General features: G+C 43.0%; 1 protein-coding gene across 1 annotated transcript in view; it reads right to left on the reverse strand.

The window, feature by feature from the left end:
• The window catches only part of skap2 (src kinase associated phosphoprotein 2), a 219,563-nt gene extending 209,988 nt beyond the window's left edge, over positions 1 to 9,575 (reverse strand). The window contains exon 1 of the mRNA XM_078420533.1: positions 9,361 to 9,575. Coding sequence (XP_078276659.1) covers positions 9,361 to 9,400 — 40 coding nt within the window. The 5' untranslated portion in view covers positions 9,401 to 9,575. The remainder of the gene's footprint in view (positions 1 to 9,360) is intronic.
• Between the last annotated feature and the right edge of the window lie 8,960 nt (positions 9,576 to 18,535).

Consider the following 18,535-nt stretch of genomic DNA (forward strand, 5'->3'; position numbering starts at 1 on the left):
GGGCACTGAAACGTCCCGCAGCCGAGCTGCGCCGGCAATGTTAAGGCCCGCAGCCGAGCCGCGCCCCGGGGAAGAGACCTAATAAAATAAAGGTTTCCCCCCGCCCCACCCCCCCACCCCACCCCACACCCCCACCACACACCCCCACCACACATACACAGCCAAAAACAGAAACAAAAACCATCCCAACACCGACACAAACAAAAAAAAAGAAAAAAAGACAACAGACTGCCAGAGAGCCGCAGCCGTTAGGCGCAGCCAACTCCTCCACATCCTTTAACATCCTTAAGGTGCACAAAGTTTCCCTCCATTCTGACGGCTGAAATTCCATTGCGAAAGATATGCCATTTATTACCAATGCATGCACTATATTGCTCAACTGCAATGAAACTGGCATCTTATTTGGATTAGGCTTTTGATTATGAGAAACAGATCCAAAGAGATTCTCCTTTCTGATCATTTATAGGGTTCTCTTTGAAATTAGTGAAACGATATAGCCTAGATCAAAGGGCCTGCATTTCACATAATAGGCTTAAACAGCTGGTACTTACTTCTCATTCTTGAGTAGCACAGATTTTAGTAAATTTCATTACATTCTTCTAAAATAGTCGAGGTACACCACATCCACTGACTCTCCCTTGTCAATTTTCCTAGTTACATCCTCAAAAAATTCCAGTAGATTTGTCAAGCATGATTTCCCCTTCGTAAATCCATGCTGACTCGGAACGATCCCGTTACTGCTATCCAAATGCTCAGCAATTTCGTCTTTTATAATTGACTCCAGCATTTTCCCCACCACTGATGTCAGACTAACTGGTCTATAATTACCCGTTTTCTCTCTCCCTCCTTTCTTAAAAAGTGGGATAACATTTGCTATCCTCCAATCCACAGGAACTGATCCTGAATCTATAGAACATTGAAAAATGATCTCCAATGCTTCCACTATTTCTAGAGCCACCTCCTTAAGTACTCTGGGATGCAGACCATCAGGCCCTGGGGATTTATCAGCCTTCAGTCCCATCAGTCTACCCAAAACCATTTCCTGCCTAATGTGGATTTCCTTCAGTTCCTCCATCACCCTAGGTTCTCCAGCCCCTAGAACATTTGGGAGATTGTGTGTATCTTCCTCAGTGAAGACAGATCCAAAGTAACGGTTTAACTCGTCTGCCATTTCTTTGTTCCCCATAATAAATTCCCCTGCTTCTGTCTTCAAGGGACCCACATTTGCCTTGACAAGGGAGAGTCAGTGGATGTGGTGTACCTCGACTTTCAGAAAGCCTTCGACAAGGTCCCACATAGGAGATTAGTGGGCAAAATTAGGGCACATGGTATTGGGGGTAGGGTACTGACATGGATAGAAAATTGGTTAACAGACAGAAAGCAAAGAGTGGGGATAAATGGGTCCCTTTCGGAATGGCAGGTAGTGACCAGTGGGGTACCGCAAGGTTCGGTGCTGGGACCCCAGCTATTTACGATATACATTAATGACTTAGACGGAGGGATTAAAAGTACCATTAGCAAATTTGCAGATGATACTAAGTTGGGGGGTAGTGTGAATTGTGAGGAAGATGCAATAAGGCTGCAGGGTGACCTGGACAGGTTGTGTGAGTGGGCGGATACATGGCAGATGCAGTTTAATGTAGATAAGTGTGAGGTTATTCACTTTGGAAGTAAGAATAGAAAGGCAGATTATTATCTGAATGGTGTCAAGTTAGGAGGAGGGGGAGTTCAACGAGATCTGGGTGTCCTAGTGCATCAGTCAATGAAAGGAAGCATGCAGGTTCAGCAGGCAGTGAAGAAAGCCAATGGAATGTTGGCCTTCGTAACAAGAGGAGTTGAGTATAGGAGCAAAGAGGTCCTTCTACAGTTGTACCGGGCCCTGGTGAGACCGCACCTGGAGTACTGTGTGCAGTTTTGGTCTCCAAATTTGAGGAAGGATATTCTTGCTATGGAGGGCGTGCAGCGTAGGTTCACTAGATTAATTCCCGGAATGGCGGGACTGTCGTATGTTGAAAGGCTGGAGCGATTGGGCTTGTATACACTGGAATTTAGAAGGATGAGGGGGGATCTTATTGAAACATATAAGATAATTAGGGGATTGGACACATTAGAGGCAGATAACATGTTCCCAATGTTGGGGGAGTCCAGAACAAGGGGCCACAGTTTGAGAATAAGGGGTAGGCCATTTAGAACGGAGATGAGGAAGAACTTTTTCAGTCAGAGGGTGGTGAAGGTGTGGAATTATCTGCCTCAGAAGGCAGTGGAGGCCAGTTCGTTGGATGCTTTCAAGAGAGAGCTGGATAGAGCTCTTAAGGATAGCGGAGTGAGGGGGTATGGGGAGAAGGCAGGAACGGGGTACTGATTGATAGTGATCAGCCATGATCGCATTGAATGGCGGTGCTGGCTCGAAGGGCTGAATGGCCTACTCCTGCACCTATTGTCTATTGTCTATTGTCTATTTGATTTGGTTCAAATATAGCATGGAAGAAGCTGCCACAAGTGGGGGAGGGGATGGGAGGGGGAGGGGGAAGGGGAGGGGGGAAAGGGAGGGGGGAGAGGGGAAGAGGAAAGGGAAAGGGGGGGGGAGGAGAGGGTGCTGCACCAATTCAGGAGAGGTTTGGGCCCAGCCTGGGGTAAGCTCGCTCAGAATCGCTCCAAGCACACGCCTCTCCTCGACACCCGCCGTGACAAGGTGAGGACCGGCCCCCCTTGTAGCCACAACACCCCCCTCCTCCTGAGGAGAAATGCGCTGACTGAAGATGACCAAATTCCTCACTCTTAACACATCGCGGTAAAAGCTAGGCAGGTCCCATGTGGCGGGTCGACCGATGCCCGCCACCGGGAACCGCAAAACCCCCCTTGGACAATGGCCCTGGCGGAAAAAGTACGTGGCCAGAGCGTGCCATCTCGGGGGTTACTCCGGGTATACGTACCTCCAGAGTCCTGAGATGGAGAGCCGCCACCTGGGTACGCAAGCATACCAAGGACTGGCCACCCTCTAACGGGAGACTCGGGAAATTGCTGTCCAAATCCGAACGCTTGCAGCGTCCTGAAGAGATAATCATGATCCACCCGCTTTCTGGAAAGCCTTCTCCTGATCAAGGGACAGAAAAGCAGCTGACTAACCAGTTCCCTGGAATAGATGAATCAGGTCCCTAACCAGGTGGATGTTATCTTGGATGGACCACCCAGGGATTGTATAGGACTGGTCCGGGCGGATCAGTTGGGACAGCACAGAGTCCAGGCGATTTGCCATTGCCCGAGCAAAAACTTTGTGCCCTGTACAGAGGAGAGAGACCAGGCACCAGTTCTTCAACAGGTGGAGTTCGCCCTTCTTGGGCAGCAGGACAACGACTGCCCTGCGCCACAAGAGGGGCATCTCCCCGGTCGCCAGGCACTCCCCCAGGACCTTCATATAGTCACCCTCCAGGGCATCCCAGAAAGCTCTAACAAACTCAACCGACAGCCCATCCAGCCCTGGGGACTTGCCCTTCCTGAGCTAGTGCAGGACACCAGTCAACTCCTCCAATGATAAGGGGTCATTAAGCCATTGAAACACGCCTCTATCTCTAGTCGGTAGACCCTACCGCTGAAACCATCTGCGGAGAACAGTGCCTCATAAAAGGACCGAAATAAAGTACTGATCTTCTCTGGATCTGTGACAGAGGAGCCATCGTCTACGAGCAGCTCGACGAGCTGTTTGCGGGCTCCCCGCCCTTTCTCCAGAGAGAAAAAGAAAGATGAAGCTCGGTCCAGATCGTGCAGCAGCTAGACTCGCGACGTCACGTAAGCACCTCGGGACGGCTCAAGCTGCAGGTCCCTCAGCGCTTCCTTCTGATACTCTCCCCACTCACAGAAGTCCTCACCAATCCGACCCAAGCAAGACTCTGCATCGAGTAACTCCCTCTCGAGTCGCTAGCCTTGTTCAATGTTGCCCACATTTAGATTCATTGTGTGGGAAGATGAATGTTGCTGGATAATTAATGACAAAACAGCTAAAAATCAGTTTAGTTTATTGTCACGTGTACCAAGGTACAGTGAATGTCCAGTCCTCAAGCACTGCCCCGAGAACTCCTGCTGTCCGGGACTGGGATGATTGATCAATAATTGGAACTATCCTCATTTATGTGAGGTAATACTCCAACAATTGGAATGTTTTCCATCAATGCCCTTTGACATCAGTTTTACTAGGGCTCCTCAATGCCAAACAGTCAATTTGATCCAATGTCTTGGACCAAAGCTAAAATAAACTCTGGAGCTGAATAGTTGCAGTGTAATCCAAACCAGAAATTGGTGAGCAGATCATTGATGAGGAAGTACAGCTTGATAGTAGCCCAATATCACTTTTCTGTTGATTGAAGTAGACTAATTTTTTAATAAACTGAGTTGGATATGTCCTGCTTTTTTTGTGGTCAGCATATACCGGGCAATTTTCCACTTTGGATATATGCCAGTGCAGCATTTTATTGGAACAGCTGTGTGAGAAGTGAAGCTGATTCTGGAGCATGGGTCTTCAGTATGACAGCTGGAATGTTATCTGATGCCACAGCCTTTGTTGTATCTCAGCCAATTGGCTGAAAATTGGCTTTTGAGACTTGCGGTTTCAGGAGCAATGCAGGATGGGTCATCCATTCAGCATGACTAATTATATGTTGTGGCACCAGCTTCAGCATGGTCTTTTGCATCTGCATGGTGGGCCCTGCCATTACTATGGATTGGTGTGTTTATGCAATCTTGCCTACTTTTAGTTGTTTAATTTTCAACCTCGATTGATGACTAAATGTGGCAGAACAGCAAAGATGTAGCTCTGCTTATCGCATGCAGCTTTCAATGCTTGGTATATATGTAGTCCTCTGTTGCAGCTTCATGTGGCATCTCATGCCTTCTGCACTCCTCTCAACCAGGGTTAATCCTCCAACTTGATAGTATAAGTCGATTGGACGTTAAGCCTGGGTGAAGAGTGGGTTACCTGAAAATAGGAATTCAATGGCAATACACAAGAAAATGAAAATGGCCTATGGGTGAATCTGGGAGTGCGTCTCTGCACGGGTTATTTGCCAGTCACTTCTGCAAATACTGTCAGAGACAGATGTCACAATCATGCTGCCTACCCCAGACACAACCTGGCACTGTGCCCTTGGTCTGCATGATTTCTTCCCCAATGGAGAAACCAAACACAGATTGGATGATTACACTGCAGGGCACTTGAGATTTTATAAATACATAAGGGGGAAAAGGGCAACTGGAGAGAGAGTGGGACGTCTCAGGAATCAGAGCAGTCATCTCCGTGTGGAGCCACAGGAGAAGGGTAAGGTCCTAAATGAGTATTTCTCCTCTGTATTTACTGAAGAGAAAGACAATAGGATGGAGGAAATTAGAGCAGTCACTGGAGGTGTTTTGAGAGCATTCAGGGTTACTGTCGAGGAAGTACTGAAGGTACTGTTGCATTTTAAGGTAGACAAATCTCCAGGACCTGACCTGATATATCTGAGGACATTGTGGGAAACTAGGGAGGAATTTGTCAGAGCCCTGGTTGAAATTTACGAGTCGTCCTTAAATACAGGAGAGGCGCTGGAAGACTGGAGGGTGGCGAATGTTGTACCTCTTTTCAAGAAGGGCTGCAGGGAAAATGTTGGGAACTATAGGCCGGTGAGCTTAACATCTGCAGTTGGGACGTTATTGAAGAGTATTCTGAGGGATAGGATATACAGGCATTTGGATGGGCAAGGGCTGATTTGGGATAGTCAGCATGGTTTTGTATGTGGGAGGTCGTGTCTCACAAATCTGATACGTGACCAAAAAGGCTGTTGAGGGCAGAACTGTAGATGTTGTGTACATGGACTTCAGTAAGGCGTTCGACAATGTTCCGCATGGTAGGCTGCTCTGGAAGGTTAGATCGCATGGGAGCCAAGGAGAGATAGCTGAATGGATAGCAAATTGGCTTCATAGAAGGAAGCAGAGACTGGATGCCTGTGACTAGTAGTGTGCCTCATGGTTTGATGCTGGGCCGTTACTGTTTATCATCTACATCAAAGATTTGGATGACAACATACGGGGCAAGATTAGCAAGTTTGCTCATGATACAAAAGTTAGTGGTTTTGCAGATAGTGAAGATGGTTGTGAACGATTGTAGCAGGATCTGGATCGATTGGCCAGGTGGGTGGTGGAATGGTTGATGGAATTTAATACAGAGAAGTGTGAGGTGCTGCATTTTGGGACATCGAACAAGGGCAGGACTTACATTGTAAATGGTAGGCCTCTGGGTAGTGTTGTAGAGCGGAGGGATCGAGGAGTAGAGATGCATGGTTCCTTGAAGGTCGAGTCGCAGGTAAATAAGGTGGTCAAAAAGACTTTTGGCACTTTGGCCTTCATCAGTCAGAGTATTGAGTGTAGAAGTTGGGAGGTCATGTTGCAGTTGTATAAGACATTGGTGAGACCACATTTAGGATATTGTGTTCAGTTCTAAGCACCATGTTATAGGAAAGATATTGTCAAACTTGAAAGGGTTCAGAAAAGATTTACGAGGATGTTGCCAGGACTAAAGGGTCTGAGCTATAGGGAGAGGTTGTGTAGGCTGGGTCTCTATTCAATGGAGCACAGGAGGATCTGAGAGAGGTGCACAAAATCATGAGAGGAATAGATCGGGTAGATGCACAGTCTTTTGCCCAGAGTAGGGGAATCGAGGGCCAAAGGACTGGTTCAAGGTGAAGGGGGAAAGATTTAATAGGAATCCGAGGGGTAACGTTTTCACACAAAGGCTGGTGGGTGTATGGAACAAGCTGTCAGAAGAGATGGTTGCGGCTGGAACTATCCCATCATTTCAGAAAGTTAGACAGGTACATGGATAAGACAGGTTTGGAGGGATATGGGGGATTTAAGGACCAAGAGCAGGCAAGTGAGACTAGTGTAGCTGGGACATTGTTGGCCGATGTGGGCAAGTTGGACCGAAGCGCCTGTTTCCACACTGTATCACTCTATGACTAAGTGACAATGAGCTTCGAGTTCTCTGCCACTTTAATTCCCCATCCCACCCATTTGTGGCCTCCAGCTTAGTTTTAGTTTTAGAGACACAGTGCGGAAACAGACCCTTCGGCCCATCAAGTCCGCATCGACCAGCGATCTCTGCACATTTACCCTCCACACACAAGAGACAATTTTGCATTTATAACCAAGCCAATTAACCTACAAACCTGTATATCTTTGGACTGTGGGAGGAAACAAAAGATCTCAGAAAAAAACCACACAGGTCACAGGGAGAATGTACAAACCCCGCACAGACAAGCACAAGGATCGAACCTGGGTCTCTGGTGTTGTAAGACAGTAGCTCTACCACTAAGCTACTGTGCCATCCAACAAAAAAGCCAATCGTAAGCTTGACGACCACATCTTACCTTCTGTCCTGAGATGTTACAGCCTTGCATACTCAAAACAACCTTCTTTAACTTTAGGAATTCATTGTTCATTTCTGTCTGCAGAACTGTCATCATTTTGGTTCATTTCAATCTTCCTACTAACATTGTCAGGTCTGTTGGGCATGTCTCAAAGCATTGTTATTTACCACACATAGTGGGGATTTAAAAAAATGTAATGGGCATCTAACTGCCACTTTACATTAGTTGGTTTCACTATCATTAATATTCTATTTATTCTAGATATCCCTTGCCCATCTCCTCTGCTTCTGAAAACAAACTTGTTTTTCTCTATTTTCTAGCTCTCCTGAGTGTTCCAGTATTCTCAGATTTTATATCAGATTTCCAGGGATTTTTTGATTTTCATTTCCATCGGAATGTGGCCAGCTTGATGGTAGCATCAAGCCATAGCATGGAACAATTAGATTTTCATGGGTACATTTCCTTTCTACTTTTAGTGCTTCTTTCAAGTGTCATTCAGCATGGATTAACACCATTTTATCTGCTGAGGGATACAATAGATGGTTCGATATAAAGCAACAAAATTCTATGGGGATTTGAGCCAAATTTTAAGACCCCAAAGAATGCCCCCTCATTTTCAATGTCTTTGGTGGGTCTATCTTGTCAGTACAATGGTATATTCCCAAGGATTGTGGAGGAGGAGTCTAAACTTTGCAAGGTATGTTTGTGCATCAAGCTCTTGCTTAATGGTCAGCTCCCCCAATTTAGACAATTCCCCAGATGTTTGTGTAGAATGTAAACTGAACAATTTGTGTTATATAAAGCATGATATTCAAACATGGATAGTGTACAGAAATTAATATTAAATTAATGTATGCAAATTATCTTCAGCAAACCTTTTGTGTTGTTTATTCTAAACTTGCACGTTTCACCAACACAAACAAAGTAAGTAATATCAGCCAGGTCCTATGAAAGTACAAAGTATGTATCTACTTTCCTTAATAAATATTTGGATTTTCATGTTTCAAGAGTTTTGGGAATTATTTCATATTTTTTATGTTCACAGGATCGATCGTTTAATTGTTTCGTTGGCGATTTAATTGTTTCGTTTGTGAGGGGAATACAAAGCATCATGGCTGGGGCAGAAGAATATATAAGTACGAGAAACCGAAGAGTTCCTTATTACAAAAACAGAAAATGGTGGAAGAACTCAATCAGTCAAGATGCATTAGTAGAAAGAACAAACAGTTCAGAGGAAGGGTCGCCGAACAGAAACGTCAACTGCTTTTATTTTAGATTTCATCGTCAACAGTTTAATTTACTTCCATAGTTCATTACATTGCACAAATTTCAAGGAAAATATAAGATCTTTTAAGGACGTGTACATCTTGTTCACTTGACTGGTGTGTTTAACAGTGAGTGGGCTTCAGCTGGTAAAACGCACACTGTAGGTTGACCACCCGAGCGGTACAGGTCATCAGTCTGAAGAAGGGTCTCGACCCGAAACGTCGCCCATTGATCAGTCTGAAGAAGGGTCTCGACCCGAAACGTCACCCATTCCTTCTCTCCTGAGATGCTGCCTGACCTGCTGAGTTACTCCAGCATTTTGTGAATAAATACCTTCGAGCGGTACAGGTGATCAGGGTCTGAAGAGATCAGCACCGCTATGCAGCCCGGACGCCGCTAAATAATCCTCGCTAAACATTTGCCACCTGTCTCTTCGTGGCCCCAAATGAAAAATCCGTCTGGCCGGGGGGACAGATCCAAGTCTACAAAGAGGATAAGCTATTGCAAGAGGGGACTCTCTGCGATGTTAACTTCTCCAAACATCGCTGCAACTTCCTCCTCTCACTTTCGCTAATCCTGACCAATGCAAGTGAGTTCTAATAAACTTGTGTTTTCGTTTTGAAGAAATTATCGAATCGACTGCAAGGGCGAGGGGACGTTCGCAGGACTGATCCCGGGCAGGTTGCGGGGTTTAATGTTTTACCTGTAATCAGACTCTTTACGTCCTCGGGGATTTGCTGCATCTTGGCGCCCGCCTTCCCTTCGGTGTCACCGGACAGCGCTCGCTCCACGCGGAAGTGCCGCTCCCAACGGCTGCCGAGCGAGAGCGAGCGCGTGCACGAGCACGAGCACGACCGCGACCGCGCGCGCACCGCCGGCCGGGAGCGTGGACACACGCCGCCGACGTCACTGCCAACGTGCCTGGTTGGACCCGAGGTCGTCGCCGCCCTCCATCGCCTTCGGTCCGGGTCAGACACAAAATGCTGGAGTAACTCAGCGGGATAGGCAACATCTCTGGACACAAGGAATGGGTGACGTTTCGAGCCGAGACCCTTCTTTGTCTATCTTCAGCAAAGCATTTGATAAGTTTCGGCATGGTAGGCTGTTCTGGGAGGTTAGATCGCTTAGGATCCAGGGAGTAGGGTTGCTAGTTGTATTAGCCGGGACATCCCGTATTTTGGGCTAAATTTGTTTGTCCCGTACGGGATCGCCCTTGTCCAGTACTAGGCCTGGGGGGGGGGGTGGGGGGGGGGGGGTGCTGTAGGCCCGGACGTTGTAGGCCAGGGGTCGGCAACCTACGGCCCGCGGTGAGTTAATAATGATTTTTGCAGTTTTAACAGGTTGAAAAAAAAATCAAAAGACGAATATTATTGGAACACCATGCGTGAGGTGGGGGTGAGCTGCCAGCGATCCGGCCACTCACGGGGGAAGCGTTCGCCCACTGGGCTGCGACCTGCGATACATCACCGGCACCGACGTTCACTGTAACCCTCCCACCCCCGGCCGTCTCCAACACGCGAACCGGAGTCCGGGCAAACGCGGAGGGATGGGCATTGCCTCGGATCACTCAGCCTCGGAGTTGAGGGAACGATGTTGACAGCTCACAACGGCAAGGAATAAAATGTGCCCTCGTTTTTAATTTTACTTTCACGAGATCAGAGCTGTGCCTTCACTTGTCTAGCTGTTCAACATCGTTTTGCAGAACACAGAATGTAGAAACGAATGTAGAAACCAAAGCTGGTTTCCAAAAAAAGACACAAAGTGCTGGAGTAATTCAGTGGGTCAGGCAGCATCTGTGGAGAACATGAATAGGTGACGTTTTGGGTCAGGAACAACACATTTGCAGTGACATTATAGTTGTGCTAAAAGAGTACAATATACGTCGACATTACCAGACTATTTGAGAACCAGATTAACTAATGCTCATTTAAATGGTGTATTGCTTTTGGCATCAACAAATGTGAATCCCCAATATTGATAAGCTTTTAAAAAGCAAAAAACATTAGGTTTCTCAATGATTTATTAAATATTTAAATTGAAACAAACTATTCCCTTTTTATGTGGACTTTCCACTTTTCAATAATGAATGTTTAAAATGTTTACATTGTAAAGTTTCCTTGTATTTTTACAAATTTAAAAGATTTTTAACAGAAATAAATTATGAATTAAATATGTTTTTAAATCACGAATGGTGAACCTTGGTTAAGGATAAATCGTTTTATAAGTTTTCGCCTTTAATTTTTTAATGCAAAATAATAATAAGTTGTGTTTTAGTAAAATAAGTATTTTTTTTAAATCTAAACTAACCGGCTTGTTCATTAATTCATGATGTGGCCCGCAGTAACAAAAATGTTGCCCACCCCTGGTGTAGGCTAACGGAATGTGTTCGGTGAGCGGGGCCGAATGTGTTCGCATAAAGGACGTTGCGTAGCAACCCGACTCCCGGCCTGGGCAGCCGCCATTGGTGGAGCGGGAGCACGTGGCTGCTGGCTGGGTGAGGTCACGGGAGCGGGCGGTGACGTCACCCTGTCCCATATATGGGAGTTAGAAGTATAAGAAAATAACTGCAGATGCTGGTACAAATCGATTTATTCACAAAATGCTGGAGTAACTCAGCAGGTCAGGCAGCATCTCGGGAGAGAAGGAATGGGTGACGTTTCGGGTCGGGACCCTTCTTCAGACTGATGGGAGTTAGAAAGTTGGGAGTTAGAAAGTTGGCGACCCAACCAGGGAGAGATAACCGACTGGATGGAGAATTGGCTTCATGGAGGTTTTCCTCCATTCTGGAGAAATTAGTGTAATTGGAAGCCTCTGTAGTTTGAAGATAGACACAAAATGCTGGAGTAAGCGGGATCGGCAGCATCTCGGAAGAGAAGGAATGAGTGACAATTCGGGTCGAGATCCTTCTTCAGACAGTCAGGGGAGAGGGAGATGAGAGATATGGAAGGGTTAGGTGTGGAAATGGCGGACGAGAGTCAAGGAAATGTAGAATGGTTCATTGTTAACAGAGGGGAAGGTGACAACCAAGGAATACAAACTAAAATTTATCAGGAGGACAGTGAAACGAGTACAACGGCTAGGGTGGGGGTGGGATGGATAGGGAAAACAAGGGTTACTTGAAGTTAGAGAAATCAATATTCATCCGCTGGGTTGTAAGCTGCCCCAGCGAAATATGAGGTGATGTTCCTCCAATTTGTGCTGGGCCTCCCTGTGACATTGGGGGAGGCCCAGGACAGAAAGGGTGATAAGCTGGCCTGCGGTGCGCTGTCATTAGACAGGGAGGTGCGGCTGCTGCTTGGTGTCTCCTCCCTGGGTTGGCATTGCTCGTCCATGTAAGTGGACTGCGCTGGATGATCTGCCGCGCACCGTAGATGGAAAAAAGAGTGAGCGCAAGAACATAGTTTGGGTTGACAGCTTCTTAATATCCTCTTTGCAATTGACAGTCTGTGTCGACAACTCAAAACCGTATTATATTTTTAGTTAGGCTATATAAGAAGCCCTTGTTCAATTTCACAGAATGTATACCTTAAACACAAAGTTGTGGGATAAATTAAAGACCATTAATCTGAATTTATACCGCAAAGTGTACAATTTACTCCTATCGGTTCATTGTTTAGACGGACCTCTTTCTACCTTATTCTAATTAATATTATTATCATAATGTCTTTCTCCTACCTCCACTGCCCAATAATAATTTATGGGTCAAAGCTATTGTCTCAAGACTGGATAGAACAGCAAGTTTCACATTCAAATTACTCTGGGTTATGAATAAGAACTAGTTAGAATGGAGGAAATGGATTACTGGTCTGTGGATGCCCCATATTTGATTGTTAAAACTTCTATATTGAAAAATAAATGACCGGAATTGTAAAAAGGGAATTGTGAATTGTCTTGCATAATTTACATACAATTTATATTTTTGTGTGTTGTCTGACTCTGTGGGCCTGTGATGCTGCTGACAGCAAGATTTTCACTACCTGTAGCTCACTGTATTTGTGTATTTGACAATAAACTTGACTTGACTTGCCACCACTGCCAGTTCCTTGTTGTTAAATACCATCTTGGCAAGGACATTTATTGTTGTTTTTTCAAAATCACGAGGCTTTCCACTAAACTGTATCTTTGAACTCACCTTCATTGCTGTAGTAGTGCAAACAGATTAAACATCAAGAAAGGGGCAGATGCTGGAAATCGGGAATAAAATAGAGATTGGTGGCAACACCAGGCAGTATCTATGGGAAGGGAAAGCACATTATTCTCAAAGACCCTTTGTCGGAACTTGGAAAGAGAGAAAACCAATTAGGTTTATGTTGCATGATCGATTGGCCAGAGAGAATACATGTGATAGCGTGAGACCAAGGTTACCATGGGGATAAATTATAGATTAAGTTGTCTAGTTGATAGGTTTATGAAGATAATGGAGAGAGAGACACCATGAAACATTAAAAACTGGAAAATGCAGAGTTGTAGGAAATACCTAGTAGATCAGATCTTGCTGGTGGAAAGAGGAAAACTGGGCCAACAAGCAGATAATTAACTGACCAATATAAATGTCTCCTAGTGTATATGTGTGGCAGGATTGATAGGGGGAGAAGTGGAACATTAATAGGGCAATGGGATCACTCTGTGAGCCATAATAGTCTTGGTGGGTTGAATAACTACTTATGTTGTAAGGAAATATAAATATAAAATATTAATTATAGATGGATAGCCCAATTGAGTTTACCTGTTGAATTTCCAGTTCTGGCCTAAGAGGAGGGTGTGGAGATCAAAATCCCAATTGGGGAAGTATGTTGTGAGAATATGAAGAGTCCAATTGGAATCTGGGTGGATGATGGGATGGTACAGCTGACTGGAGGTTGTTGCAAAAGAGGTTGGAGATTGAAGGCCGTCTGGGGTTTTGGCAACACAATCTTGGATAGAACGTTTGGAGTAGGAGTAAGATACCAGTCAAGGAGCATGGACCAGTGATTGAGGATGAAACCAAATGGAAGGTTGGGATAATGAAATTGGTATGAGGATGGATCAGTACCACAGCAGATCAGAGAAAATAAACAATGGAACGTGCATTTGTGAGGTTGCATGCCCTGAATATAGTAAAACCTGGTTGCACTGAAACTTGCCAACAATGGCACTTCCAGACATGTCGACTTAAGTTCCTCAGTCACCTTCCAACAAGACGATTGATGTAATTTAATGTGCACCTGATGTGGAAATTGCATCAGTAACACAGGGAATTGCAGGATAGGAAATGATTAACTGAATTTCTGAAGTATTACAATACAGACCAGAAAATGGTTTTAATTGTGCTTGACTCCACAATAAGTCAATTTTCTATCACATGGTGCTAAAATCAGTAGGAATTTGAAATTAGATGTCTGGTTCTAAATATTTCCCCATATATTGAATCTAGCATTAATGCCAAATCTCCGATTACTTGCAATTAATTTTACTTTCTCAGTAATATGCTTAATTCCATACTCAAAACCAAAATGTTTATATTCGCTCAATACTGATGTCCAGTACTATTCATAGATGTAAGATGGAGTTTTGATAGTCATGTGTGAGATGGAGGAAGCAAGAAAATTAACATGCAAAGATGATCTTATCAGCAACAGTTTAACACTTATTAAATCCATGTTGTTTGGCAAGTATAATTAAATTAAGCATGGCTAAAAACAGAAAATGCTGGAAACATTGAGCTGGCCAGGAAGCATCTGTGGAAAGAAAAACAGAATTAACATTTCACGTGGACCTGGAATTCTATTCCATTTTTCACTGATGTGCCCGATCTATTAGAATTTCCTGTATTTTCTGTTTTTATTTCCGATTTCCAGATCAGCAAATATTTTTTTGATTTTTCGCAAACATGGAAAAGGGACTTGTTTACAATTTATCCCACATTCAGGTCGAGAAACATAATTTGTAATATCTATACCACTGCTCAGCCGATACCATCAATATCTCAGAATATGTCAGACAATTAAGTCCAGGACCTTCCTGGTCTGTGATTAAGCTACCTTCTAAACGGTTTGTTATACGCATCTTTGATTAGCTTTTAAATTGGTTCTGTCTACAGTTACATGATCAATTGTCACCTGAGTAACATCACATTACTTTTCTATTGCCATTATTGCTCACTTTTTATTTCAAATGACTAAAAGGAAACTGTTGGTGCAGGATACCTTACCTCGACAAAGAAAGAGGTTGAATTGAGTTCTCAGAGTAGATTCTTCTGGGAATTGAGTCAAATATAATGTGGCACAAACACATTTGAAATATAATAAGACGTCATCTAGAAAGCATGGCTATTTGTACATAAAAGCAGCAAGCGTGCAACTTGGAAATAAAATGTAAATGGGACCTAATGTTCTGTATAGCAAACAGAACTGCTTTGTGTAGAATAGTTTTGCAGGATTTGCCAACTTTGATACATATCTGTGTTTATACAAGCATCACAAGTCTATATAAATACAAATCTACATTGTCAGTTGCACCAGTGAAATTTATTTTTAAAAGGGCAGATTTGCACATGTTATAAGTGTACACCAGGGCCTTTGTTCAAATTCAAGCTTTATATTAATTGCAAGGAAACAAAATGAGAAAACACAGTTTCCGTAGAGATCAACTTTTCTATTGCCATATTTCCTCGCCTTTTATTAAATGACAAAAAGGAAATCATTGGTTCAATACGCCTTTCCTCAACAAAACAAGAGATTGAGCTGAAATTTCAGAGTATGGACTAAAATATAAATTATTGGAAGAACTCAGCAGGCCAAGCAGCACCTGTGGAGGCAAAGGCATCAGGACTGAGAGTGTAAAGATAAGATAACCAGCAAATAGAAGTAAAAGGAAGGAACGAGATAGAGGTTGGAAGTTGATAGGTTGAACTATATGAGGTGGGGATGCTGGGCAGATGGAACAGTCGGGGGCGAAGACAATGTTGAATCAGGGTGGTAGAGAAGAAAAGAGGAGAGAAAAGTTGGTAGATGGCTCGAGGTGTGGGAAGGTAGGGACAAGGGTAGTAGGGAGAAGGTAGGGAGAGGCTTGTAGATGATAGGTGCGACCAGATAGGAGAAAGAAAATGGGAAGTGGGTTACCTGAAAACAGGAATTCAATGGCAATACCATTGTAGGATACCCAAGCAGAACACGTGGTGCTGTTCTAGTTAGGATTGTGCCAAATACAATGAGGTGTGAACACATTTAAAATATAGGAAGACATCTGCTGGGAAAAGATGGCTACATGTATATGAAAACAGCAAGAAATGCAATTTAGAAAAAAATTATAAATGGGGATTTATGTTTTGTATAGCAAACTGCTGTTCTGTGTAGAAATGTTTTGCAGCATTTAGCAACTTTGATACGTATCTGTGTTTATACATACATCACAGAGTCTATATGAATACAGATCTACATCATTAGTTGCACCAATTAAATTTATTTTTAAAAGGGCATATTTACAAATGTTGCAAGTGGTCTTTGTTCAAATTGAAACCAATGATAACTGCTATGGAATCAAATGTGAAAATAACATTAGTTTTGGTGAAGATCAAATAAAAAATAGGCTCTGACTAGTAAAAGAGAAATAAAAATCTGGAATTAAAGGAAATCATCAATGAACACTTGAATCAGAATTTTTACTCACATACTACCCAAACGATTAGAGTGTTTGCTACCACAAATTATTAGCCTGGATCAGACAGGGTTTGTTCGAGGGAGACAAACCCAAGACAACATTAGAAGGACATTGCACATAATTGACCACATAACAAAATTTAACTTAGAAGCAGTCCTAGTGGGGTTAGATGCTGAAAAAGCTTTTGATTGTGTAAATTGGTCTTTTTTGCTTAGAGCTTTAGATAGATTTGGATTTCACAATACTTTTATTAAAACAATACAGGCTCCTTATGATAGCCCAAGTGCAAGAATTAAAATTAACGGAGTAGTTTCAAAACCATTTTTGCTAGAAAGAGGAACAAGACAGGGATGTCCAATCAGCCCCCTTTTATTTGCGGTTTTTATTGAACCTTTGAGTCAGTGGATTATCCAGAATAATAATATCAAAGGAATAGTAATGAAAGGAGGGGAACAAAAGATTTCCTTATTTGCCGATGACGTATTGGTGTATTTGTCAGACCCTGAACAGTCTTTGTTACAGTTATTTTATGTTTTGGAACAATATGGATCCTTCTCTGGCTATAAGTTAAATGTTATAAAAACACAAATTCTTAGTTTCAAATATAGCTCCTCAGTAAAAGTAAGGGAAAAGTTTAACTTGAGGTTGCTGAATCCATGAGATATCTGGGAATAAACATTCCAATAGATCTGACTAAACTGCACTTGCTTAACTACCTCCCATTGAACAATAAGATCAGGGAAGACATTAGGAGGTGGGACCTAATACCTTATCTTAATTTTGGATCTCGTATTGAATCGGTCAAAATGGTTATGTTACCGAGGCTGTTGTATCTCTTTCAATCACTTCCACTAGATATATCAGACCAACAATTTCAAGAATGGGATAAACATATCTCGAGGTATATTTGGCAGGGACAAAGACCAAGAATCAGATACCAGGGGTTACAACTGACCAAAAATAAAGGTGGGGTTGCACTCCCGTGCTTGAAAGACTATTATGCAGCTGCTCAGCTGAGAACATTAATTTATTGGTGCAACCCCGACTATTGTGCTAGGTGGAAGGAGATTGAGATTGCTATAACAGAGGAATTTCCGATTCAGGCTGCAATCGGAGATAAGGAGTTAACAAATAAGTTAATTAATTTGGGAAACTCATGGATTCGATTATCACTTAAGGTATGGAATAAGGTCGTTACCCAAAATCATCTGAGGGATGCTGTGAAGGTTTTGAGATGGTACACGTTTGATCCAGATTTTGTACCAAAAAGACAGGACACCAGTTTTAAAAGATAGAGTTTTCAAGGCTTGACATCATATTGCACATTTTTACATAAGGGGTCTATGAACAGCTTTGAGAATCTGAAGAGGCAATTTGGTTTGAATAATGATGATTTCTATAGATACCTTCAAATTATATAGATCAAATACAAAAGGAATGTGCAGAAGTAAAATGGGATAATATTTTGTTAAATGTATTTATTGATGCTTACCATGGAGGCTCAAAATAAAACCATCTCAAAATTATACAAGGGTTTACGGCAGAGAAAAGGCAACTCACTGTATGTAAAACAGAAATGGGAAAGGGAAGGTAATCTGGTTCTAAAGGAAGAAACCTGGGAGAGCTTATGTGAGATACAATGGAAAACTTCAAGTTCAAATGTGTGGCGGGTGTTTTGCTGGAAAACCCTTATTAGGTTTTTTATTACACCAGTTCAAAAAAGGCATTACACAAATTCTTCTTCATGCTGGCGACATTGTGGTTCCTTGAGGCAAACCATTTTCACATATTTTGGTCTTGTGTATCAGTGATCCCATTTTGGCAGGAGATTCATAAAGTTTTACAAAAAGTTTTTTATATGGATATTCCATTTAAATTTGAGTTTTTATATTTTGGTGCTTTACCAGTACAAAATGCTTCTATTAAAGATAAGTATCTTTTCCAGATCTTAAGTGCTGCCAGCAGGAAAGCTATTACTAGGAAGTGGTTGAAACCTGGAAAACCTAATGTGGATGACTGGATTAACATTGTATATGATATTTTTATAATGGAAAGGATAACTTTTGCTTTAAGATTGCAACAGGGAATATTTTTGAAAAGGTGGGAAAAATGGATGTTGTACATCATGCCCGTACGGCCATCATTCGTTTAAAGCGGATCTTTGTATCCTACTTCCGTGTCCTATCTCATTTTCCTTGATTTCATACCGCTCCAGAAGTAGTGATGAAATATTATAGAGG

The sequence above is a fragment of the Rhinoraja longicauda genome, chromosome 2 (assembly GCF_053455715.1).
Source record: "Rhinoraja longicauda isolate Sanriku21f chromosome 2, sRhiLon1.1, whole genome shotgun sequence".
In the NCBI taxonomy this organism is placed as follows: domain Eukaryota; kingdom Metazoa; phylum Chordata; class Chondrichthyes; order Rajiformes; family Arhynchobatidae; genus Rhinoraja; species Rhinoraja longicauda.